Source organism: Mus musculus, chromosome 15, assembly GCF_000001635.26.
Source record: "Mus musculus strain C57BL/6J chromosome 15, GRCm38.p6 C57BL/6J".
NCBI lineage: Eukaryota > Metazoa > Chordata > Mammalia > Rodentia > Muridae > Mus > Mus musculus.
Genome location: NC_000081.6, coordinates 38,485,878 through 38,511,877, shown reverse-complemented (window position 1 = coordinate 38,511,877; position 26,000 = coordinate 38,485,878). Strand labels below are relative to the sequence as shown.

Here is a 26,000-nt window from a genome sequence, read left to right as displayed (position 1 = left end):
CATGAGACCCTGACCCATTTGTTTGTTTCATTTTAACCAGTTGGGGTTTAGTTTTTACACGTGTGAGGTGGTACACATATATATCACTGCACACTTAACAGAGGTTGGTGGACAGCTTGTGGAAGCCAAGCTTTCTTCCCCAATGTGAATCCTAGGTATTGAACTCCGGTTTCCAGGGTTGCATGCCAAGTACCTTTTCCTGGTGAATCATATTCTCACTTTATTAAAAGATTTTTATAACAGATTTTAGTTAAGGTAGGGATGAGTAGAAATGAGAGATATTCCAGGGAAGAGGAGAGACATACTCAAGTATGGGTATATACTTTTCAGAGGGTAGTAGCTATAAGATTGAAAAACTTTTTTTTAAAATAGCCTTAGCCAACCAGGAACTCACTATGTGCACCAGGCTGGCCTGGAACTCACAGCTCACAAAGATCAGCCTGCCTCTGCCTCTCAAGTGCAGGGATTAAAGGCCTGTTCCACCAGACTTGGCAGTTTAAGAGTCCACAGTTAAAAGATAAACCTAACTCAATTTTTTTGCTTCATTAAGTATTGGACTTTGTTTATTATTATTGGGGTACATTAGAGGACTGTTTTATGGCATCTGTTCTTTTGCAAATATTTACATTTGTTTATTGAGGGTTGGGTGTGTGTCTGTCTGTCTGTCTGGACATATGCCACAGACTGGACAACCTGTAGGAGTTAGTTCCACCTTCCACCATGTAGGCACATGTTTTAGGCTTGCCCCAAGTGCAAACTAATTTGAGAGAAAATCTGAATTTGTGCTGAGTAAAAGCTATTTTTATTCTATATAGTGTTAATGTTCTTGAGTTTTGTTTTAGAAATAATATGATTACAGGGCACTAACTCTTGTAGAGTGTTACATAATATCTAACTTGTACTACCTGATTGTTCTTAATAAATCCAGACATACATTGTTTCAAGGGTTTCCATTAGAATAATAAATATAGTGCCTTAGAAATACAGTCTCTTTTTATATGATAGTTGTGTCACTGGAATGGGAGTGGAGAATCATAGGATTAATATGCTGAACAATAATTGGGGAACTTTTGGAAGAACTTAAAACATTATCCTTATGGAAATCCTTGCTGTTTGACTATATGAACTGTATTTGAGCTGTCTCCAGTACTCTATTTGTATTTTTGTGTAGGTATTAGTCTCTAGGATTGGGCATCGGGGTGGGTTTTCTTTTCTCCCTCTCCCTGGCATTTATTCATTTATTTATAATAAAAGTCAGGGTCTCACTATAGTAAGCACTGGAAATCACTGCAGTACTGCCTCAGCCTTCTAAGCATTGGAATTACAGGCACATATTATTATTACACTTGGTTTCAGGATAAGGGTTCGAATCAACAGTCGATTTTTGAGCTAGTTCATTCCATTAAGTAATTTGTTGTTGTTAATGTAATCGTGACTAACCTGGAACTTGCTATATAGACCAAAACTAGCTTCAAACTCCTGGAGATCCACTTGTTAGATATGTACTACCACACCCATGCTTTGCTCTGATAGTAGTGTGTGTGGCTTTATTGCTTGAGTAATTTTGAATGTCTAGTCATGACATTCTTTGGAGTTGTATTAACTTTTTAGTTTTTTTGAAACACAGTTTAATTTTGGATTCCCTGTTGTCCTAGAACTGCTCTGGAAGAATGACTGTGAATGGAGTCGCATTAATAGACTTCAAACAGCTGTTGCTATGATTTATCACTCAGATTCCCTGTGGCTGTGGTTACCTGTATGAGACCTATGTAAGATCATTCAGCAGCACTGAGTGGACTCTGGTTCCAAAAAATGGGAAGGAATATTAGAGCAGAGGGTGTGTTGGGGAGTGCCTGGGTTAATTTGGATGGATAAATTATATATATATATATATATATATATATATATATATATATATATATATGTGAGACTGTCAGAAAATAAATGAAACATGGGTTTGTTTTACTTTTAAGCTATTGGGCATGGTGGCATACACCTTTATCCCAGTACTAAGGAGGCAAGGCCAGGTGGATTTGAGTTGGAAGCCATCTTGGTCTTATAACAAGTTCCAGGCCAACCAGGGCTACAGAGTGAGATTCCACTGTAGTGTGTGTGTGTGTGTGTGTGTGTGTGTGTGTGTGTGTGTGTGTTATATGAGCTGTTAACAAAAGATGTAACAAAGCACTATTCTTCCCCTAAACTCCCTCAGGTTTTTTGACTATGAGGGTTTTCAGTTGAATATTCTAGTTGGGTGTTTTAAGATCAACATTTTTAGGATACAGCGCTGTATGACATTGTCCTGTAGACAGAAACCATTATTAGCTGTATGTTGTAAGTTACATTTTTTTGTTTTGGTTTTGGTTTTTTGGTTTTTCCAGACAGGGTTTCTCTGTGTAGCCCTGGCTGTCCTGGAACTCACTTTGTAGACCAGGCTGGCCTCGAACTCAGAAATCTGCCTGCCTCTGCCTCCCAAGTGCTGGGATTAAAGGCGTGCGCCACCACTGCCCAGCATAAGTTAAATTTTTAATTTCTTGCTCATTACTTCAAAGATCTGTCATTAAATTGTTAAAAAATATTTACTTCGGACTGGTTCAATGAATGGTTGAGTTGGCAAGTGTTTAATCCCTGGAAGCCATATAGGATGGAGGAAACAAACTGACTTTATAGAATCTCCTGATGTCTACATACCTACAGGGGCATATGCACACACAATAATGAGTAGAATAAAAATGTGTAGTTTCCCTTTTTGCTCTTTGTTTTTGAGCCCAGGTTATCTCTATTTGTACAGCTGTCTGTCCTGTGTAGATCAGGGTGGCCACAAAATCACAGTGATTCACCTGCTTTGCTCTCTCTTGAGATTAAAGATGTGTGCCACCATATCTGGCTCTGTATTTTCTTAGCTCAGTATCATAACATGTCAAATTTGGTGTAAATAGAGTAGGTTGATATTTTCTACTATATTCTACATGGAAACCATAATAATCCTGAGATAGTCTTAAAAATGAATGATTTTTATCCCCTTAACTCCTGGAGTATGTATGAATACATAATGGGAAAACAAGTAAAAGGCTTAAGCTATTTGCCAGTTGAAATCCTCTGGTCCTAGTTATGTACCCTAGACTCTTGAACATCTTACCTAGTTTACCATTCAGTAGGATAGTGTCACTTGTACCAGACTATAGAGTCGCACACATCCAAACGGAAGGTCTACAATACATGAGTATAATATGGTTGTAAAAGTCCTTTCATTTGGTCATTGAGATATTTTAATATTTGGTGCTTGGAAGATGTGGTGCTCAGCAGTTTAGAATATATGTTGCTCGTGCAGATGACCTTATTTCAGTTTCTAGAAAGCATCTGTGGCTGGTAGCTCATAGTCACCTACAGCTCCAGCTCCAGGGCATCCCAGTGCCCTTTCCTAGCCTTCCTAGACACCTATGTATATGCACGGACAGCTATACAATACACATAGGTAAAATTAATTCAGGGGGTGAGAGGTGAGGGCAACCGGGCTATTGCCCAGTGGTTAGAGCATTTACTGCTTTTTGCGGGGAATTCAAATTTTATTTTCAGTAACCATGCCAAGGTGTATTTATACTAACCTACATCTCCAGCTCCAGGGGATCCAGCACCCTCTTCTGGCTTCCATAGGCATAGGTACATGTAGATGCATACAATACAAACATAGACACATAATTTTAACTATGTAGTCCAGGTTGGCATTGAAGAGATCAGCCTGTCTCTCTGCCTCTCAAGTGCTGAAACTAAAGGTGTGTACTGCCAGTCTTTGCAAAACATAAATCTTTTAACAAAGTTTCTAAATGTTTATTGTGAATCATCTTATATTTTAAAATAAGCTGTGTTCATTTCTTAGTCTTCTTTCATATCTTCTGTTCATTCTTGTTCTTTTTTTTTAATGTTTCATGGAAATGTTTTTGTCTAGACACTTGAGTTGTTTCATCCATAAAAAATGTTTTTAAATTGTGATTATGAGCTTTCCAGTTACTGTCTGTTGAGGCAAACCCTGTTTTGGATATCATGAGTGCTCTATTTAGGTGGTTTCTGGTGCATTAATGGCAAGTACTGTTATCTTTTTACCACTCATTGGATATCCCAGCTACCTCCTTTATTTAGTGTGTAGCTTCTTGGTGCCTTTTTCCTCCTGGAGGTCCTTATAGTGCAATCATCCTCTAGAAGCTGCTTCTAGTGGTTTTTAGTCAGTTACTTCCAAACTTATCTTGTGTGGTAAGTAACATTTTTCTGTTGGCAGAAGGAATGCAGAGAGGAGCTTAGACACTCTTGTACATTTTTGAAGCTGAGTGTTGAGCCATCTAATGCTTACATGAAATACAGTAGAAATGCTTGTGTTAGGCATCTTTACAGAAACTATAGTATACATTTCAAAATATATTTTCACTTTTAGTGAGCAAAGGTCCTGTTGAGAAGTGATTGGCTTTATTAAGGTTGGGTTTCCTGTTTAGGTATTTGTGGAACAATACTCAACCTTTCAGCTCTCGTGTTCTACTTCCAGGGAGGTCTTCACTTCAGAAACCCAAGACTCACATTCATCCAGCTTGGTGTCAAGTGGGCTGTTGCTGCCAGGATTATCTTGTGATTATATGAAAGATGTATCAGTTTCTTCTGAAGTGCAATCAACTCTCTAGACGCCTTTGTAGCAGGTGTGGACCAAGGCAAGTGCACAGCTGCCAGCAGCCATTACTCTTGGGAGTGAGCATGAGGACTCAGCCACCTCGTGTAAGACTCCAGGGAACAATGTGTGGTTCTTTGGAGCCATTGTTTCTTTTGGCAGCTTCTTCATGGAAAATGTATTATCAAAATCAAAACACCAACGTACAGGTGTAAATAAGAAATGTTACAGGTTTTTTTTTTTCCAGCCATGAATTCAAAAGGAAATTCTTTACAACAGTAGTGTTGGGATTTCAGCAACACTAAATGAGCTTTTAGTCATACATTAATAGGTATTTAGTTGCTAAAAGTAGCTTTCAATATGGTAGTAAATAGAGAATCCTTTTTAGAAATTGTTTTTTACTTTTGAGTTTCACTGTACCCTGTGCTCACTTTTAACACTTGGAACGGTCTTCCTGTCTTAGACTTTGTCCAGTGCTGGGATTTTTACAGGCCTGTACCACCACATCCAAGAAAGTCTGTTTTTAGTGAAGAGAACCGAGAGGTTTGGAAACCAGCCCCTTGTGGATTAACTTGACGCTCTGTCACCACACGCGCTCTTCTCCCTCCCCCTCTCCTTTCCTCCTCTCCTTTGGTTGGTTGGCTGTTTGGAGTTTAGTTTTTGTATTTCTTTTCCCTCTATAGCTTTGGCTGTCCTAAAACTCTATGTAAAACAGGCTGGGTTTGAACTTAGATCTGCCTGTCTCTGCCTCCCATTGCTGAGATTAAAGGCATATTCTATCATACCTGGGTTTATTAATATCTCTTAAAAACAAAATATATCTTTACTAGCAGTTAAGCAAAATTTTTGTCTTTATGTATTTTTTTCTAAAATGAAAATTGCCTGGCAAATAAAGTTGCAGTGTTGCAGCCAAGCTTCTCAACCTGAATTCAATTTCCAGAATCCATGTGGTAGAGAGAACTGACACCTTCAAGTTGTCCTTGAACCTCCACACAAATACACACAAAAGAAGGTATTTTTTAAAAACTCAAAGTTGAAATTAACAAGTCCTGGAGTCTTTATTATACTGCTTTTTAGGAGCTCCTTCAGTGAAAATAAGGTATAGTGGAGGTAGGAAAGCTACCAAGACTCTGCTTAACCCCTTTCTAATTGTTTGAAATACTGTGCTACCAAATTACTCCGAGAAGTGTCTCATTTAACCCAGGCTATCAAACTTACAGCCAGCAATCACCTTAAATTTCCAGTGCTGCCTCTCCTTAGTACTGGGATTATGGTGTGTATTGCCATGCCCTGTTGTTTGTTTGTGTCTGAGCCTCAGGCAGGCTAGATAAGCACTGTACCAATTGAGCTATGTCTCAGTTCTGCATCCCTCCCTCCAAGCCCAGTGACACCTTGAGTTTGTTGGCTTAGAGGACTATGGAAAACTGGTCTCCTGAGGATATATGTTTCATATTCTTTATCAAATCAAGTTGTTCTGGATCTAGCATGTACCTTTTAACAGTGTGTCAGTTACTTGAGTGGTAAGGCTGCAGGGCCTTATAACAGTTTTAAGATTGTAGAAGGTAGATTTGGTTTTGGTGTTTATTTGTTTGTTTGTTTGTTTGTTTGTTTTGTTTTGGGTTTGGCCTTGGTTTGTGTGTGTGTGTGTGTGTGTGTGTTTGACTTCATGTAGCCGTGTCTAACCTTGAACTCACTGTATAACTGAGGAAAGAGCTTAAGCTTCTGGTCCTGCTGCCTTGGCTCCACAAGGGCTGGAATTACAGGCTCTTCAGCACCCAGTTTATGCAGTTCATGCTGTGCTGGGGAATCAAGCCAAGGCCTGGTGCTTCTTACTATGCTGAGTGCTTCAGTCTCCTGGGGGATGAACTTGACACCTACAGAGGCTTTGTTGTATCACCCTCTCTTACAAGAACTTTCCACTATGGCTAGGGTTATGGAAGGCACTGGGTTTGATGCCAAGCTGCAAAAACAAAACACCAGTATTCTTAATATGAACTTTATTGTCCATATGTCCTTGACTCAGGTGTGGGCTTGTAATTTGTGGGGATCTCAGAAATGAAGATAAATACATCAAAACTTCTATAATATTGATTTAATTTATTGTGCATCTTAGTGCAAGGAAATCAAATAGCATGTATCACATTACATTTGTTTTTGTGGATTTAGCTGTGTCATAATCAAAATGTATTTGAAATGTATTTTACCTTATTGGGGCAGGGTCTCCTTGAATAGATTAGGCTTCGGCCCTTGAATGCGCAGAGCTCAAGTTGCCTCTGCCTGAGTGCCAAGATTAAGGTTGTTTGCCAATATACCATCCTTGTAACAGTCTGTGTCAGGCAACCCTGTAGTTGCTTCTAAAGTGACAGTCCCATCTTACAGATGAGTGAACACTTTCCTAAGCACTCTCCTGGCTTCTTTCAGAGCCAGATAATGCTTTGTTCGTATTAGTTCATTTTTATTCTTATCAACAGTACCATTCTTTGTCCACTGTTTTGGTTTAGTCAGTAAATATTTGAAATTTAAAAGGTATTTGGTTGATTGGAATGATATTGGAGATTGATTGTTAAAGGGACATGAGAAAAATTACTTGTATGAATGGTAACAAGTATATATACTAATAGAGATACATATTGTTGCACATATGTTAAAAATTATTATAATACTCTAGAAAAGTCTCTGAGAAGATCGCATTAACCAAGTAGAACTCATCCAATGAGCCTGTTGTTTTCACAAATACTGAGATCTTTGAGCAGTGATAAATTGAGGCTCTTCTGATCTGAAGAGCATTGAAAGGCAGAATGTTGACATTCGGCATCAGTTACCTGTAGGAGGGGACCACAACCAACCCAAGAGACCCAAGTACTGCAAAGTGTATAGTTTTTTAAAAAGCCATGTAATGAGATTTATAAACAAAACCAAGTTTCAGATTATTTCAACTTCTAAATTCTGTCTTGTCCTTGAGTGCTGCAATTGTAGATATGCAATCCTACCAAACTTTATTAGGCTAAAGATCTTGATTATAGTTCTTTTAAATGTGTTATGTGTATAAGCTTTTCTCTAGTGTATATATGTGCATGCCTTGTTCCTATAAAGGTCAGAAGAGAGCGAGCACTGGATCTTTAGAAACTGTAGTTGAGGATGGTTGTGAGCTACCACGTGGGTTCCGGTAGCCAAACCTAACTCTTTTTTTTTTCCTCCCCCAAAATGAATTTCCCTGTGTAGCAGTCATGGTGGTCTTGGAGCTCCCTTTATAGACCACCAAGATGGCCTCAAAACTCCTCAGTGCTGGGATTAAAGGCATATAATACTGTGCCCAGCTAAGAATAAAAGAGCTCTTAACTGCTGGGCCATCTCTCTAGCCTTTTAATTGTGTGTGTGTGTGTGTGTGTGTGTGTGCGCGCGCGCGCACGTGTGTTTTGGAAGGGGCTTATTAAATAAAGCTGGCTGTTAAACAATCAAGTGATGTAAAATGTAATGGGAAGTTCTTTACCCCTACTTTTTATAATAATTACCTTGGCGTTCATCTTTTTCATTCTATTACTCTTGGTGCCTGATTGATTATATCCTTAAAATTGATGTTCTAGCTGGAGTTACACTGTTTAAAACAGGATCTATCCTAAATTCCAATCCTAGTTTAGCATCCTTTAGAGAATGTCTGTGATTTATATCCACTGTATATAATATGGATCTTATAGATAAACTCCTTGATAAGAAGAAAAACACTCTGTTTTAAGTCTCCATTATAGCACAAGATTTATTTTTTGAGCTGAATATAGTTGTTTTGGAAATGAATATCTAGTGCCTTCCAAGTTGAAACTGAATGTTATTTCATGAAATTTCACAGTTACTACGGCTTATTGACAATTGTACGTGGTTGATTTTGATGTAGCCAGAAAGCTAACATTGCTTAGGAGCCATTGAGATGGTGTATATATTCAGGATAAAGGGTCATCACTCAAGGTGGTCTCTAAAACAGGCAGTTGAAGGTGGGGTCGCAAAAGGAGCCAAGTACCTAAGAAAGTCTTGTCCATGTCTGTGTTGTTTATTTTAATGTCTTTTTGCATCTCTTGCATGAAAGTAAAATGGATCCTAAATGGTTATATGATACAAGGCATATCTTTTAGATTAGTAACAAAGAGAATTCTAACTATTGCATGGAATTATTCAGAGCTGTGGGCACTTAAAATCAGGAGCCTCCTGGGATCTGTCATTGCTAGCCAGTCTCTTTGGAACTAACAAGGGTTATTTTCATAGGTCACTAGCTGAATTTTCCATATTATTCTAATTGCAGGTAAGCTATTATAATTTGAAGTTAAGACCTAGAATAGCTGCAGATTGTCCATTACCTGTCCCTCTTCCTTTACCTACTCTAGGGTGTGCTTGCCTGCATGTGTGTGCACATATGTTAAACAGTGTCTCATTTTGTATAGTCTAGGCTAGCCTCTATCACGAATTTGATAAGCCCAAGTACACAGCATAAGCTACCAAGTTTAACTACTAGAATACAAACATTTATATGTACGTTTTTTGTTTTTTAAAGATTTATTTTATTTATATGAGTACACTGTAGCTGTCTTTAGACACACCAGAAGAGGGCATCAGATCCCATTACAGATGGTTGTGAGCCACCATGTGGTTGCTGGGAATTGAACTCAGGATCTCTGGAAGATAAGTCGGTGCTCTTAACTACTGAGCTATCTCTCCAGCCCCTATACTTATATTTTTTATTTATTTGTTTGAGACGTGCTCTCTACATAGCCTTGACTGTTGTGGAACTCACTGTGTCCACAAGTATCTATACTTAACTTTACAATGTTAGATCATGTGATCTATGTGTGAGATTGCCTTTTTAGAAAGTTATATTGCGCTTACTTTAAATTTTTTATGGTTTTTTTTGTTTGTTTGTTTTATTTTGGTGTTTTGTTTTGTTTTGTTTTAATGGTTTTTCAAGACAGGGTTTCTCTGTATAGCCCTGGCTGTCCTGGAACTCACTTTGTAGACCAGGCTGTCCTCAAACTCAGAAATCCACCTGCCTCTGCCTCCCGAGTGCTGGGATTAAAGGTGTGCGCCACCACGCCCGGCTATATCTGTATTTATTTATGTGGTAATTAGGGAGATAGGAATTTAAGTAACCAACTAAACTCTCGCCCTTCTGTGCTAGGAGTGCTGGGATTACATGCCTCTATGCCTGGCCTGCTTGTGTGTGTAGACATGTGTTGCTACATAGATCAGAGGTCAACACTGGGTATCTTGCCAGTCACTGTCCATCTTACTCTTTGAGATAAGCTCTCTTACTAAATGCATAGCTCACCCATTATAGCTAGGTTAACTGCTTGTCCACCTTTAGGATGGTATGCATCCATTATCATACCTGACTTTTCAGTGTGGATGCTGGAGATAAAAAGAACCCGTGCTTACATAGCAAGTACATACTGACTAAACCATCTCCCCAACCTCCTCATTTAATTTACTTTTAAAGTATCAAAAGTCCAGTGACTTTGGAAGTGTTGAGTGATCACATAAATTCCGCACAGAATTGAATACTTGACAATTTTAGTGATTCACTCAATATATCCATGTTTTAATTACTGAAATAATGCTGAGTTTGATTGAACTTCTGTTTTGACAGTTTGTTGCATATTCTAAGGACCCAGACATAGGCTTGGTGGCCCGTCTCTTGTTTTTCCTGGTTTATGACTTTCGGCTTTGTGGAATACGGCTGAGATGAAAGGATTTATTGACGATGCGAACTACTCCGTTGGCCTGTTGGATGAAGGAACAAACCTTGGAAATGTTATTGATAACTATGTTTATGAACATACCCTGGTAAGTGTGCCATATTACTCAAGCTGATGTTGGTAATTTCCCAAAATTGAAAACATGGTTGGTTATGTTTCTCAGACACTGATTTGATTAAAAGAACTTGGTCGGGGTAACTCTTAAAGTTTTATCTTCATTTGTCCTTGCCAGTATGTGTTGATACAGTTTGATCAATTATACTAGTTACTATCTACTACCAGGAAACAATCATAGAACCCTGTTTATCGCTACTTTTAAATATTTTCATTTTATTATAAGATTATTTCCATTTATTTATGTGAACAGTGTAGCACAATTTTTCTTTGTGAAAGCCAGATTTCTTGTGTTTTCTAGGTTTCTTGAAGAGCTCTAAAGTTACTCTAGTTTTCAGTAAAAGTAGATTCTTGACCTTCAGTATACAAATATGACCACATCTCCTAGCAAACTTCACCTATTTCTCTACTTTGTTATCAGTACTCTTGAGGAGGAGTGGCACTTGATGATGCTAGACACCACTAACAACAAAAGCTATTCATAGCATATTCTTAGGACACCTTTTTGTTTTTTAAAGATTTATTTTATTTATATGAGTACACTGTAATTGTCTTCAAGACACCAGATGAGGCCATCAGATCCCATTACAGATGGCTTTGAGCCACCACGTGGTTGCTGGGAATGGAACTCAGGATCTCTGGAAGAGCTGTTAGTGCTCTAGCCACTGAGCCATCTCTTCAACCTGTTAGGATACTCTTAATTAAATTTTAACTTGCTTTTCTCATACCAGATAGAATTACTACTTACATCCATTCTATTTGACATTTAAAGTTATTGAATTTTTAGTGACAATTTGTCCTCTACTCTTAACTACTTAATTAAGCATAGTGGGTATGTTCTTTCCCATGTATCTTCTTTTCAGTGGTTTTTTTATTTTTATTTTTCTCTTTCATTTTCATCAATAGACAGGAAAAAATGCATTTTTTGTGGGGGATCTTGGGAAGATCGTGAAGAAGCACAGTCAGTGGCAGACCGTGGTGGCTCAGATAAAGCCGTTTTACACGGTGAAGTGCAACTCCACTCCAGCCGTGCTTGAGATCTTGGCAGCTCTTGGAACTGGGTTTGCTTGTTCCAGCAAAGTAAGTATTTCTCTTTTCCACTAAAAGCATTTTGAAATCACTAACTCCTAGACACCACTAAAACAAATACAAGAAGTTTGATGTTTGGGTTTTTAAATAACTATTTAAATGGAGTCCTTTGCTACACTTAATCATAGGAAGTCTAATTTTTCAAGTGTATTGATAAAAGGGATGTTACACTGGTGAACTTTGGAGAAACATTTTTATCAAGAATATTTTAAAAAATTTATTTTTTTATTTTAAAATTATTTTTTTTATCTGTGTGTTTGTATATATACCACATTGCTTACCTGCTACTGACAGAGGCCAGAAGTGGTTGTTGGAGTCCCTGGGAATAGAGTTAAGGTTGATTGTACAGTTCCACGTAAATAGTGCTGGGAATCAGACCTAGGTTCTATGCAAGAGTAGCAATGTTCTTTATTGTTAGCTATGATAGTTGTTTCTTTAATTCCAGCGTTTTGGAGTTAGATGCAGGTTCAGGAGTTCAAAGCTAGTCTTAGTGACATAATGAGTTTGAGCCAGCCTAGGGTATGGGAACTCCCATTCTTAGGCGATCTACTCTTTTTCTCTTTGTACTTTTCTTTTGAAACAGAATCTCTGTTTCTTTTGAAACAACTCAAGATGGTTTTAAAACTCTATGCAGCTGAAGATGTCTTTGAATTTCTGCTCCTCTTATCTCTACCTTCCGGGTGCTAGGGATAAGTGCTACTACACCCAATTCATATGGTTCTGTGAACCAAAACCCAGAGCTTAGAGTGTTTAACAATTGCGCTATAGCTCCAGTCCTGTTCTAAGAGACTTTTGACTGCAGTAAATATAACCTTTGAGATTGCTCCTGTTAAGTGTCTTTTGTGAGGGTAGAAGACGTGGCTCAGTAGTTAAGAGTGCATGCTCCTTTCCCAGCACCCAGCAGATCACAACCACCTACCTGTAACTCCACCTCCAGGGGATCCAGTGTGTCTAGCTTCTGAGGTTCCAGAGAGAGGGGGAGAACACACACACATACGTGTGTGTGTGTGTGTGTGTGTGTGTGTGTGTGTGTGTGTGTGTGTAAGATTGTATTTTTAAATTTTACTGTAGTTTTGTGTGAATGTTCACAAGTTCCAGTGCACCTGTGAAAGTCAGGACAGCTCTTTGATAGGTTCATTGTTCTACTATATAGGTCCAGGGGATTGAACTCAGGTAATCAGACTTGGCAACATTATGCCCTTAGGCTCAGCTAGCTCACTGGTCCTATTTGTTTTTAAAACACAAGTGTGGGGAAGCATTACCAAAATGTGAATTCTGTGACATAATATTGGTTTAATTAAAAGATAAAACTAATTTATGAAACAGTTTAAAAGGTATGTGCTCTTGGGTTCAGTCCTCAGCCTTTGGCAGGGGAAAAAAGGATAAAGTACTCAAAAAGTAATGAAAATTTTTCTGTTAAATGATTGTATTAATAAATCTTTTATAGAATGAAATGGCTTTAGTGCAAGAATTGGGTGTATCTCCAGAAAACATCATTTTCACAAGTCCTTGTAAGCAAGTGTCTCAGATAAAGTATGCAGCAAAAGTTGGAGTAAATATTATGACATGTGACAATGAGATTGAATTAAAGAAAATTGCAAGGAATCACCCAAATGCCAAGTAAGTGTATGCCGAAGTACTTGAAAATGTTGTTGCTACTTAGCATTAGTTTATCAAGCTATTGAACAGGAGCAATAATGGCAGAGTTGGTATGTATTTTAACTTATTTGGAATTTATGAGAAAGGTTGGCAGCATTTTACTTTCTGCCCACTTGTGATCATTTTTATGGAATTGAGATACAGCGATACATTCTGGGATATGACTTACTAGCTTAGCTCATGGAACAATTCCATGGTGTGATCATCAAATTATGGTCAAAGCTCTGTTTGTTCCTAAAAGTTTATGTATGTTCCTAGAAGCTTGTGTATCTTCTGCCGGATTCAGTCAGCCTGATTTCTCAACTGTGGATTCTCAGCCTTTGGGAGTCAAATGACCCTTTCACAGGGGTCTCCTAAGCCCACTGGAAAACACATATATTTACATCATATCATGATTTATAACAATTATGAAGTAGCAACAAAAATCATTTTATGGTTATGGGCACCACAACATGAGAAACTATGGAGCATTAGGAAGGTTGAAAGATAATGGTCTAACTTAGTGGCTTTAATGGTGTAAAGGCATTCATTACCCTGAAAACATTTGGATAAAGGTCTTGGGAAAATTACAAGAAACACTTGTTTTTCCTCAAAGAAATATGCTCAGTCTTCAGAAAACAGGCAAGGATTGGCTTCTTTGGCTCACTAGAAAATTCAAGGAAACTTTGGTAATTTTAAAGGCCCTTATTACTTTTTTTTTTTTTTTTTTTCTGGTTTTTTGAGACAGGGTTTCTCTGTGTAGCCCTGGCTGTCCTGGAACTCACTCTGTAGACCAGGCTGGCCTCGAACTCAGAAATCTGCCTGCCTCTGCCTCCCAGGTGCTGGGATTAAAGGCGTGCGCCACCATGCCCGGCCCCTTATTACTATTTTTATTGAAAGACATTGATGGCATTGCTGTTGAATTTTGGTAGATTCATGGACTGATGGACTTCATTTGGAAGTAATGTCATCTTTCGTTCCAGAGCCCAACTGATACTCATTCTGCTACAACAGAGTTTTTAACTTGCTGCATTTCCCATAATCCCATCCTTGCAAGCTTCATGCCTTAGGCCCTAATTGCTAGTTTTTTCTCTATACAGGATTGTTTTTCATTAGGTTCACTTGATTCATCCATCGCTGGATTTGGGAATACTGGCAACATAATCAACATACTTCCTACAGTCTTCAGGCTTCACATGTGCTGATGATGATGTAAACCAACTCTGCCCCAATCATCTTCCCCTTCTCTTAGGGTCTTACTACATATTGCAACAGAAGATAATATTGGAGGTGAAGATGGTAACATGAAGTTTGGCACTACACTGAAGAATTGTAGGCATCTTTTGGAATGTGCCAAGGAACTTGATGTCCAAATAATTGGGGTTAAGTGAGTATAATGTTTTTTTAGTACAGAAAAGAATAAAAAAAACATGTCTTTTCTTTTCTTTCTTTCTTTCCTTTTTTTTTTTTTTTTTAAGATAGGGTCTCACTATGTGGTCTTGGAGTTAGCTATGCAGCTGTGTAGATCAGGGTATCCTCAAACGCAGAAAGATCCACCTGCCTCTGCCTCCTGAATTATACTGTTATAAAAGTAAGGTTACATATTAGAGCCACAAAGTAATCCAGGATAATTGAATCTGTTGGCTTTGATTTTGCAGTGCTAGGCATTGAACTCAAGCCTTTGCTTTATCAAGCTATACTACATACCCATCTTCCTACACTATCTTTCCTTTTATTGATTTTCTTTGTTTTTTTTTAAACAGTCTTACTATATGGCTCTGGTTAGACTAAACCTGAGAGTCTGCTTTACTTCCAAGTGTTGGGATTGTTGATGCATTGTGTCATCATCATAATTTGAATGAGAGGAAATCCTCCCAAATTCTAATACTTTTTAAGATGATGTTCAACCTATAAATTGTACAGATCATGTTGATGTTTCTAATGTTGTTTTTTTGTTTTGTTTTTGTCTCTTAATCCCTCAATGGCACTTCAGTAAGTCAGACTTTGGAGCTAAGTATGGTGATGCCTATAATCCCAGCATTCAGGGATTAGAGATGAGGAAGATTATGAGTTTAAGGCCAGCTCTATCTACATGAGATCTTGTCTCCAAAAGCAGGGTGGGGGCGGTAGGCTTTATCTACCTACCTACCTACCTACCTTCCTTCCTTCCTTCCTTCCTTCCTTCCTTCCTTCCTTCCTTCCTTCCATGTGAAGAAACCAAGACACAATTGGGTGGTTTGGTGCTGGAGAGATGGCTCAGCGGGTAAGAGGACTGGCTGTTTTTTCAGAACTTCTGAGTTCAATTCGCAGCAACCACATGGTGGCTCTCAACCATCTTAATGTGATTTGATGCCCTCTTCTGGTGTACATGAAGATAGAGCACTCATGTATATTGATTTGGTTTGATTTGTTTAGGACAGGATCTTGCTCTCTAGAACTCTTAGATGATTCAGGGTTCAAATGAAGGCGTTTGTGATGTTATTTGATTGATGGTGCTTGTTACTTTGTTACATAAAAAAGTAAGTCATATTTTAATCCCTGAACTATGACAGTTCTGTGTTAGCTTTCTGTTGCTATGGAAAACAGGAAGGAAAGGGTTTTTGACTTATAGGTCCATCAAGGAAAGCTGAAATAGGGACTCAAGGCAAGAACCTGTATAGAGAAACTGAAGCAGAGACCACAGACCAGTGTCTCCTGGCTTGCTCTCTGTGGCTTGCTCAGCCTACCTTACACGGTCCATATAAGTGACATTATTCATACTGGGCTTGTTTCTCCCATTTCAATTAAAAGAATTGTGCCCCACAGATATGCGCATAGACCAATCTGATGGAGTCAATTTCTCACTTGAGGTTCCCTTTCCTAGGTAACTTTAGTTTATATGTCAAGTTCAGGAAAAAACCAAACCTAGCATGCTTTAATAATTGATGCCTGACTTAATAAAATGTACTTTTGTTTAGAGTTACACTATTTTTTGAACATTGCAGCATAACTTGGATAATTAGATTCTATTCTTTTTGGTTTTTCGAGACAGGGTTTCTCTGTATAGCCCTGGCTGTCCTGGAACTCACTTTGTAGACCAGGCTGGCCTCGAACTCAGAAATCCGCCTGCCTCTGCCTCCCGAGTGCTGGGATTAAAAGTGTGCGCCACCACGCCCGATTAGATACTCTTGTACCAAATATTTGTTAAAGTTAAAAAGTATATTCAATAATATCGTCATGCTGAGTGATAATTGAAAGGAATAACTGAAAGTGCTTCAAAGCCATGCTTCTTTCAATTACTACCTTATTTCTTTCAGATTTCATGTTTCAAGTGCTTGCAAAGAATATCAAGTATATGTACATGCCCTGTCTGATGCTCGATGTGTGTTTGACATGGCTGTAAGTTCTTTAATTATTCTCCTGTTTTCAACCAGGGTATTAATTCATTTCAGAATAGTTTTTAACTAGTATGAACTAATTGTTGCCTAAAATTAGTATAGTACACACATAATTTGAAAAGTTTTTTTTTTTAGATTTTGTATATATGTTTTGCTTGCATGTATGTATGTGCACCATGTTTTATACCTGGTGCCCACAGAGGTCAGCTCCTGGAACTGCTGTAAAGTTGAGAACTGAACGCAGGTCCTCTGCAAGTAGCAAGGGCTCTTAACCACTGAGCCATATTTTTAGTCCTGCAATCCTGCATACCTGATTTTTATCATTTTATTCATTTGTTTATTTTATGTTTTTCCAAGCAGAGTTTGTCTGTGTAGCCCTGGCTGGCCTCAAACTCAGAGAACTGCCCACCTCTGCCTCCCAGTCCTGGATTAAAGATGCTGGTCACCACACCTGGCTTTTTGATTTTTATACTAGAAAGATTAAAGCTTCCATACATTAATAGTTTCGGTGGGCAAAAGGATGAAGTAGAAATTTAATGTCTTAAAAAGAAAGCACAGGCAAAGTCAAGGAGATAAATCCATAACATTTAATCTCTTCCTGATAGTAAGAATCAAAGATGCTGAGTTTTGACAGCAGACATGTGCTAGTAACTTGAGTACTGAGAAAGCTGAGGCGAGAAGATAAGTTTGAGGACAGCCTACATAAAGACTGTCTGGGAGAAACGTGTACAGCTAGTCATAGAATAAGAAACAACAAAAAAAAAAAAAAAGTAAAAAAAAAAAATCAAAGTTATTGTTATTACTAAAAGTCAGAAATATTTACCTAACTAAGAAGATGAGATTTGTTTTTGTTTATTGTTTTTATATACATTGCAATTTGAAAAACTGAGGTTTTTTTGGTCTCTAGGGAGAGTTTGGCTTTACAATGAACATGTTAGACATCGGTGGAGGCTTCACAGGAACTGAAATTCAGTTGGAAGAGGTAAATTTTTTTTCAGGGGTTGACTATATTGGGATAATCTGCTTTCTTTGCTACATGGTATTTACCTAGATCAGAATTTTTATATAAGCATAAACTAAGGCCTCTAACATACCTGTCTTCAAATTGCTAAGAAAATAGACAGGAAACTAGACATAGTTACTTTGAACTAATATGAACACTACCAAATCACAAAGCCACTCACTTGTTGATTTGCTGATGTGCTAAGCACCAAATTCACTCTCATAAGCTAGGCAAATATTCAGCTACTGAGCTATACCCATAGCTCATAAAATGTATTGTTTTGAATTGTATTTTTTGTATTATATGTCTGTCACACATGAACTCCCAACTTAGTGACTACAATAGCAAGATGGATATCACTCCTGTCTCTATTCTGTGATGTCTAGAAGGGACCAATTGAAATTTTACTTTTCTGTTTGTACCAATTGAGTACAGTATTAGAATTGATTTTTTTTTTTTTTTTTTTAAATTAATGCTGTTGTGACTGTTACCAAATAACAGTAAAAGCTTGCTTAATTGAAAATCCCTGCTAGGTTGGAATTGAATAGTTTTCTTAGGGAACTTTTAGTGGTTTTTCAACATAGCATTCTATAATCCAGTATTGAAATTTAAATCTGTAATTTGAATCTCATAGGTTAATCATGTTATCAGTCCTCTGTTGGATATTTACTTCCCTGAAGGATCTGGCATTCAGATAATTTCAGAACCTGGAAGCTACTATGTATCTTCTGCGTTTACACTTGCAGTCAATATTATTGCTAAGAAAGTTGTTGAAAATGATAAATTTTCCTCTGGAGGTAAGTTATAAAGTGTATATCTCATGTTTTAGATACAACCACACCACCTTGTGGTTTTTTAAAAGCTTGTATTTTGTTACATTCCTCTTGTATTGGATGGAGAATCTACCTCTTACTTTACTAGAGCGTCAGACCAATTCTTCAAGTCTACCCTCAAGTCAAACCAACAGAAATTGGCCTGTGTCATTGTAGAAATAATGGCTTACATTAATAAAATCAATTATAATTTTCATTATGGAATAATCTTCTATAGAAAAGTTGTCTTTCTCACTACTGTTTTTTTCTGATTTCCCTTTTTCCTTAGGATTCAGTCCAGGACCCCATTGCGTGTGGGTTTTTTCTCCTTTTCATTGTTTACTTTGATAGTTTTGAAGAGTAGGCTGTTTTGAGTTGATTCTTCATCTTGGTGGGGTGGGGTTCAGGAATTCCACCAGAGTTTTGGAATATTCTTATCAAATTAGGAAACACATAATAATAGTCTGTTCTAATATTGGTGGTTGTTATATTTGGGCTTGGGCTATGGGTACTTGACAAGTTTTGTATTATGGGGTTTGTTTTAAGATTTTGAATCTTGTGTGTAAGTTTATGTATGCTTGTGAAAATGAGTATAAGTGCTAACAGGCTAGAGGTGTGGGATCCGTTGGTGCTGGAGTTACAGTTGTGATCTGCTCGACAAGGGTGATAGAAGTTGAACTTTGGGTTCTCTGAAAGAGCAGCACGCTCTTAACTGTGAGGCATCTTCCCAGCCCCCTGGGTTTTGCGCTTGTTTATTTAGAATCCAGGTCTTACTCTTGAAGTACAGGCTACCTAGGAAGTCACTGTGTAGCTAAGTTTCCGTCTGTGTGATATGTTGGGACTGTAAATGTGGACCACAACAATAGGCCTCTGTATGCTTTACCTTCTGGTAAATCAAGGTGTTTGGGGCACAATGTTCTTTCCCAGTCTCAGTACTGGATTGAGTCATTTTCTCCATGGAGCCCTGACTTGTTTTCCTGGTGGGGAGAATTTAAAACCCAAGAAGGGAGTGTTGATTCTATTGAGAGTAGGATTCCTGTGTATCAAGTAAGGTGTGCTCATTTGTTGTTGTTTTAAATTCATCTTTTATTTATTTCAGTAGAAAAAAATGGGAGTGATGAGCCAGCCTTCGTGTATTACATGAATGATGGTGTTTATGGTTCTTTTGCGAGTAAGCTTTCTGAGGACTTAAATACCATTCCAGAGGTTCACAAGGCAAGTTTTTTTTTTTTTTATCAAAATGTTTTTGGCAGTTTCAAAACAAACCAAAAAACCAAGCCTGCTGGGTGGCTGAGTGGGTAAGGCACTAAGCCATAGGGTCTACATGGCAACAAAAGAGAACTGATCCATGCAAGTTGTCCACTGACCTTCATTCATGCAGTCATGCATGCCTAAACAAACACATATACATACCATACACCTTACAAATATAGAGAGATATGTAACTACATACAGAGAAATGTAACTAAAAATTTTCTTTTTATCTGTAGGGACTTGAATAGAGGTCAGAGTCCATTCTCATTATGTACAAGGTCCTGAATTCAACTGCCAGGAATCTCTACCTTCTTATACCTTGTCTGTTATATTCAGCACGTTTTTTTATTTTGAGTGTTTTTCCTAGGATTCATGTTCTGGTCTTTTCAGTTTATTTTCTTGTTGTGGAGTGATGATAATTGAGACTTATGCCTGATCGTTGATAAACTGAACCTGCTTTTTACTCATCTGCTCAAATACCTTAAAGAATTTGACAAATTTTCTTTTTCGACAGAAATACAAGGAAGATGAGCCTCTGTTTACAAGCAGCCTTTGGGGTCCATCCTGTGATGAGCTTGATCAAATTGTGGAAAGCTGTCTTCTTCCTGAGCTGAATGTGGGAGATTGGCTTATCTTTGATAACATGGGAGCAGATTCTTTCCACGAACCATCTGCTTTTAATGATTTTCAGAGGCCAGCTATTTATTTCATGATGTCATTCAGTGATTGGTAAGGTGATTTTATTAAAAAGCAGTTGAGATATATGAGTGACAGTTTAGATTTGCTGGTACCTTATATAACAAACAGATGTGTAACTTAAAGTACTAAGAAAAAGAAACATTCAAATGAGCATTTCATGTAAATTTCACAGCATGACAGAGAAAGGTAGTATTTTCCTTTTTCGTTGTTTTGTTTGAGACAGGGTCTCTACATATATAATCTTGGCTGTCCCAGGGGGTATGGGGGGTGGCAAACACACATCCCGGAGACACAGCTGTCCTTTCAGGATTAAGTCTACTGGAATTATCAGCATGTGCTATCATCACACCCAATGATAGTTCCTTCTTAAGTTTCTTCAGCCTTTTTAATAAAAGTAGATAAGTCTTAGGGCTGTGGAGATGGCTGCCACACAGGCAGCTGAATTGGGGTGACCCTGGTATGGAATTGAGTGGTAAGAAAAAGGGCAGAAATGGGTGGACTCCTGGAGCTGGCTGTCTTGCCAATGTTTGAGTTTTAGGCTCAGGATAAGAGATCCTGTCTCAAAAAAAAAAAATGAGTTGGAGAGCAATTGAAGATAGCAGAGGATGACTGCTGGCCTGGCACACAAGCACTAACACCTCCTGTCCCCTAGTAGATCCTCCTCCCTCTCCCCATTTTTAGTTTAACCTTGTATCCTTGTGTATGACTGTGTGAAGAGTGAGTACTATTCCCACACAGAAGTCAGAGTCCCTGCAACTGGAATAATTTGGTAATCATTGTGAAGTGTGTACTCTAAACCAATAAGGCATTCCTCCAGGCCACAAAACTCTTTCTAACATGGGTTTCAGAGATTAAATTTATTATCTATCAGGCTTATATGTCAAGTTTTTACCAGCCATCTCTCTGGCCCCCAAAATAGTCAACGTTTTAGGGAGGACTGGAAGACTGAAACTACCTGTTTCATTGTATTTGTGTGATTAAAGTATTAGAAGTATTGAAATTCTGAGTTTTGCTTTTTTCTTCACAAATACAGGTATGAGATGCAAGATGCTGGAATTACTTCAGATGCAATGATGAAAAACTTCTTCTTTGCACCCTCTTGTATTCAGCTGAGCCAAGAAGACAGCTTTTCCACTGAAGCTTAAACAGGCATTAACGCTTCCTTAGATCTGAAGTCGCAGGTTAAGCTTGTCTGGTCTACATTCCAGTGTGGGGGGAAAAAAAATCAATCTTTATTCTGTTAATTTCTTGGAAACAAATTCATAGTAATAGCTATTTGGGACCAGACAAAATCAGCTTTCATCTATAATTCATTGGGGGTAATAGGGGATTTAGATAATGTATCCAGAGTTAAACATACCAGTTTGACCCACCCCTTAAGCGTTTAAAATAAAATATGCAACAAAATGGATGACTTAGTGGAGATGGAAGCCCATTAACTGGGTTCCCCATCAAATCGTTTACATACAAGTACACAGTTTTTATAAGGATTCCTGTTAAAAGTCTTGTAAAGTTGATGTCTTTCACCCAGATATATCACATGTGAGTGGAAGACCAGTGTGACTTCATTAGATACGTTTAGTGTATTTAGGATGTGTAAATTTGTGCTTTTGAACTGTAGTTTAATAAATGTAAAATTGCATCATAGTATTTGTTGTATTTGACCTAATGTAACCCTTGTATGATTGCAATAAAACTTTGTGTAGATCTTACTGTTTTTTCAGGCTAAAACTTTGGGAATGGGGCTAGCTAGCAAAGGTAGTTATGAACTAGTTGTGTGTGGTCTGTTTTGAGGGTTAGTTTCTTTATAACCCGTTTAAGTTTGGTTTGCCTCAATATACTTTTTAGTTATTTAATTAGTAATTTAAGTAAATGTGTTTGGTAATCATTGTGAAGTTCAGATTTATTATGGAGAGTTGATGTGCAGTAAGCATGATGTTTAACAATTTTAACACCAAAAATATGTTAATCCTGCATAAACCAATTGTAATAATAATAGGTGTTTCTGTATAGATAGGATGCATAGATTACCTTAGTAAATCTTTGAATCACAAATCTTTTGACTGATAGAAAAGATTTTATTAAACACTGAAAACTTGGTGGGAAGGGGGTAAGAGACTGCAGAGGACTGCAGAACCCTAACCTTAAAGAAGGGCTATGTCTGTCTGTTTCCAGCATCCTGATGCCCCTTCCTTCGCACAGACATTTATATCCAGAGGGCTTTGGGGTGGTGAATTCAGCACACTTTCTCACTTGTAATAGTATCAAATTGGAATGTTGTTGTTGTTGATATTGGTTTAAACCTAGTCCCTTAGTTTCTTGTTATTTCCCATTCGTTCAAGCTTAGTAATTCTTCCTTCGTACTAAAGCTTGGTGGAGGTGGGGAGGATTTAGCATCACTAACCTGACACTGTTGCCAGGAATTTTGGCTTTGTTCACTGCTAGTGTGTTAGTCCTAAGTCTCAGAATCACAGTAGTAATGAGACAACTTACAGGGGTCACTTTTCCTAACTTACTCTATGTTCACAAGTGGAATTCCTGTCCTCCAAGAGGAAATGTGACTTCACTTTGGTGCCAATGGACAGAAGATTCTGCTTGTGCTACATAGAAGTGTGGGATGCACTTGAATAGCTGGATCTTACACCTTGATTTCAAGGTGGAAAGAAATTGATCATGAATCTCTAATTTCAAATCAAACCAGTAGGTGCTTAATATTTTTGATTTGAATATTGCCCACTTGAATATCATGGGTTCTATTAATAATAACTAAGGACCCCAGTCCATTGTCATCTAGTTGTCCTTGGACTTTTTTCCAAGGTATAATATGGGGTTTTATGCAAAATTCCAAGCTACCATATGCATTGTTGTGGTCCAGAAATGCCAAAACTTAAAGGGTGGCACAACTTGAGTCCTTGGCTTGACTGTACTGGCTTGGTCTTTGTGGCATATCAGTTGCCATCTGCATAGGAGAGTGGTTGTATGTAACACAGCCCAAAATTGCTAATCTCACATGTGAATGATAGGTAAACTTAAGAATGTCTGTATTGTATTTGAAGACTGTTTGCCATAAATCTAAAGTCAAACCTATGTATTTCAATTTGGTATGCTTAAGAATAATTAATGTAAAATCTTTTTATATGATATTGTAATCTCAGTTCAAATTTAATTGCAAATATAAAACCCAAATGATTTCTATATATAGTGAATTGAACTGTAAAGGTAACTTGTGTGTGACTCTGAATACACAGATAAAATGTTTTTATTCCTCATGCTTTACTTTGATGGCTTCTATCATGAAATAGACGTGAAATTTTATGAATTGATTTTGTGTATATTGCCCACGTTCTTTCAGAATCTGTTAAAAGTAAAGTGATCTGGGGATTGCCTAGCACAATGAAGCTTTTAATGAATGGATATTCATGGGACCGCCTTTTAAAACCTGGGTGATGTTGAGTCTATTAGTTGTATTAGATGTTGATGCTATTTAGTTTTTTTGTTGTTGTTTTTTTTTTTTTTTTTTTTTAAAGAACATAATTACTAAACAGTTTGGCCTGTTGAAATGAAACTCCATCCTCAGTTGTTGGTTAGTGGGTGGCACGATAGGAATTCCATTCCTAGGGTTTTCTTCCCAGAATACGGTAGGTTTAAACAATATTGTTTAGAGTAGTTTATAGGCTAGGATTTAAAATTAGAGGTAGACGTTCTTCATCATGTCTGCTTCTAACCTTGCTTCTGGCACTGAACTATTCTAGCAGAGGCCAGACATCTAACCCTTCTAGACTGATAATACTATGCATAGGAACTAATGGGATCTAACAGTTGCTAAGGTTCCCTGTCACTGGGGATTGTAGTCACTTTGTCTGACAAATGGTTGAAATGACAGAAGTCATCGTCTATATACTCTTCCTTATTGCTCTGGTCTACTGTACATTGCTGCCAAATCGCTGATTTAACTTGAAGTATTATGTGAAATTACAGTCATTTGGCTATGTATTGTTAGGGAGTATGTTGCATGAGTTTGCAGTGCAGCTTTCATAGTGAGGGTGAACCTGTCCAGGAATTAAAAGCTCTTGGCTAGATTTTGGGTGGTTGGTGTTTGTTTGACATGGTTGCCCAAGCTGGCCTGAAAACCACTGTGTAGTCACACATGTGTAGTCACATCTTAGTCTCAGCCTCCTGAGTGGGATAATAGAAGATGTGTACTTCCTTCTATGTTTTGGTTTGTTTGAAAAGTAGCTTTGAAGATGGCTATTCTCAACCAGTTTAATGAGTTCCTTTGAAGAAATTCCAGGAAAAGCCAGACGAGAAGACATCCAGCCTGTGCTTTAACCAAACTCCCCTTTTACAAGAAGACAGTGCCCGTGTGTGGGATGCATGCAGTATAGTATTTTACAAGAAGACAGTGCCCGTGTGTGGTGGGATGCATGCAGTATAGAGTGCTGTGCAGTAATTCCCTAGCCACAAAGAAAACAACAGGTGCTGCATACAGTTGATGTCCCTTTAGAAGGCCTCAATATGGCGAGATGTTCAGCTAAGCCACACTTCTCTGCTTCCACCAAGCCTGTGACATCAGCTCTAAATTCCAAGCCCCACCCCACCCCCTTAAACGTACTTGGGTTCAGTAAGTTGCCCATTAGATGTTTTTCAGATAGCTGATAACCCTTGTATCTGAATGGGTTTTAGGTAACTAGCAGCCAGAAGTATGACTTGTCAACTGGGGGGAAAAAATCTGCCCTGGCAAATTAATTGGTGAAAATGTGTCATTATTGTGAAGTCTGCTATTACCCATAATAGACCATCTGGCAGCATTCTTGAGGCCCAGCAGGATAAGAGGGTTGGTCGGGCTGAAGGTTTGCCACTGTCAGTAGAGCACCCCTGCTATGAACATGTTATTTCCCATTCCACAAACTTGGGCTTGCCAGATACATACAGGGCAGTGCCAGCTGTGCAGTTGAGGGACCTGCTTCCTTTCCTGCCTGCGGAGGTCAGGACACCTTGGGAGGAGAGGTCTCTACTCTGGGTCATGGAAGTCCACCTCAAGAGCGGGAAAAATGGATGTCAGAGGCCTACTGTGGTGCAGCCTACATGAAAGAGCAAGGGCCAGGTAGTGAGACACTTCTCAAGGTGGATGCATACACTCAGAAGGTGGATGCATACACTCAGTGCTAACATCTGGTGCCACATAGGCAATACATGCAGGGCTTTTAAATATACAAATACTCAGTTGTAGCTTTAAATTGTGGGAATTGAGGTCAGCCTGGTCTACAGAGTGAGTTCTAGGACAGCTAGAGCTGCCCAGAGAAACCCTGGTCTCCAAGCATAAAAACAAAATAGGAAAGAGTAGTTACTGCCATGTAGTGGGTGGTGAGTTAACCTTTGTGGAAGGATGTGGCTCACAGTGAATTGAAGTAGCTAATTCTTAGTTGACTTTGACCACCAAATCATGTAAGGTAGAACTAGGTAAGGGCATAAAGGTAACCTCTGTCCTCGGGGGACCAGCCTGGGCTACATAGCCATTCCCAACCCAGTCATAGACATAGACATAGAATGTCGACAGAAAGCCAGAGTGAACAAGTAAGTAAACTAGTAAGCGAGGGGTGGCCTTTAAAGGTATATACAAAACAAGCT

General features: G+C 38.3%; 1 protein-coding gene and 1 non-coding gene across 8 annotated transcripts in view; both read left to right on the top strand.

The window, feature by feature from the left end:
- Azin1 (antizyme inhibitor 1) overlaps positions 1 to 24,448 on the top strand; it is a 31,865-nt gene extending 7,417 nt beyond the window's left edge. The window contains exons 3-13 of one of the 7 annotated variants that reach the window (NM_001102458.1): positions 4,532 to 4,691; positions 10,278 to 10,474; positions 11,407 to 11,580; positions 13,037 to 13,209; positions 14,480 to 14,614; positions 16,524 to 16,605; positions 17,512 to 17,586; positions 18,242 to 18,404; positions 19,519 to 19,634; positions 20,188 to 20,402; positions 21,406 to 24,448. In NM_001102458.1, coding sequence (NP_001095928.1) covers positions 10,373 to 10,474; positions 11,407 to 11,580; positions 13,037 to 13,209; positions 14,480 to 14,614; positions 16,524 to 16,605; positions 17,512 to 17,586; positions 18,242 to 18,404; positions 19,519 to 19,634; positions 20,188 to 20,402; positions 21,406 to 21,517 — 1,347 coding nt within the window. In that variant the 5' untranslated portion in view covers positions 4,532 to 4,691; positions 10,278 to 10,372 and the 3' untranslated portion in view covers positions 21,518 to 24,448. Of the gene's footprint in view, positions 1 to 4,531; positions 4,692 to 10,277; positions 10,475 to 11,406; positions 11,581 to 13,036; positions 13,210 to 14,327; positions 14,615 to 16,523; positions 16,606 to 17,511; positions 17,587 to 18,241; positions 18,405 to 19,518; positions 19,635 to 20,187; positions 20,403 to 21,405 lie in introns of all 7 variants that reach the window. The other 6 variants (XM_030248661.1, NR_125913.1, NM_001301688.1 and 3 more) reach the window with 6 other exon arrangements.
- Mir6951 (microRNA 6951) lies at positions 21,331 to 21,405 on the top strand. Its single transcript, NR_105916.1, has one exon. It is a non-coding gene; the product is annotated as a microRNA 6951 (primary transcript).
- Positions 24,449 to 26,000: the final 1,552 nt, after the last annotated feature.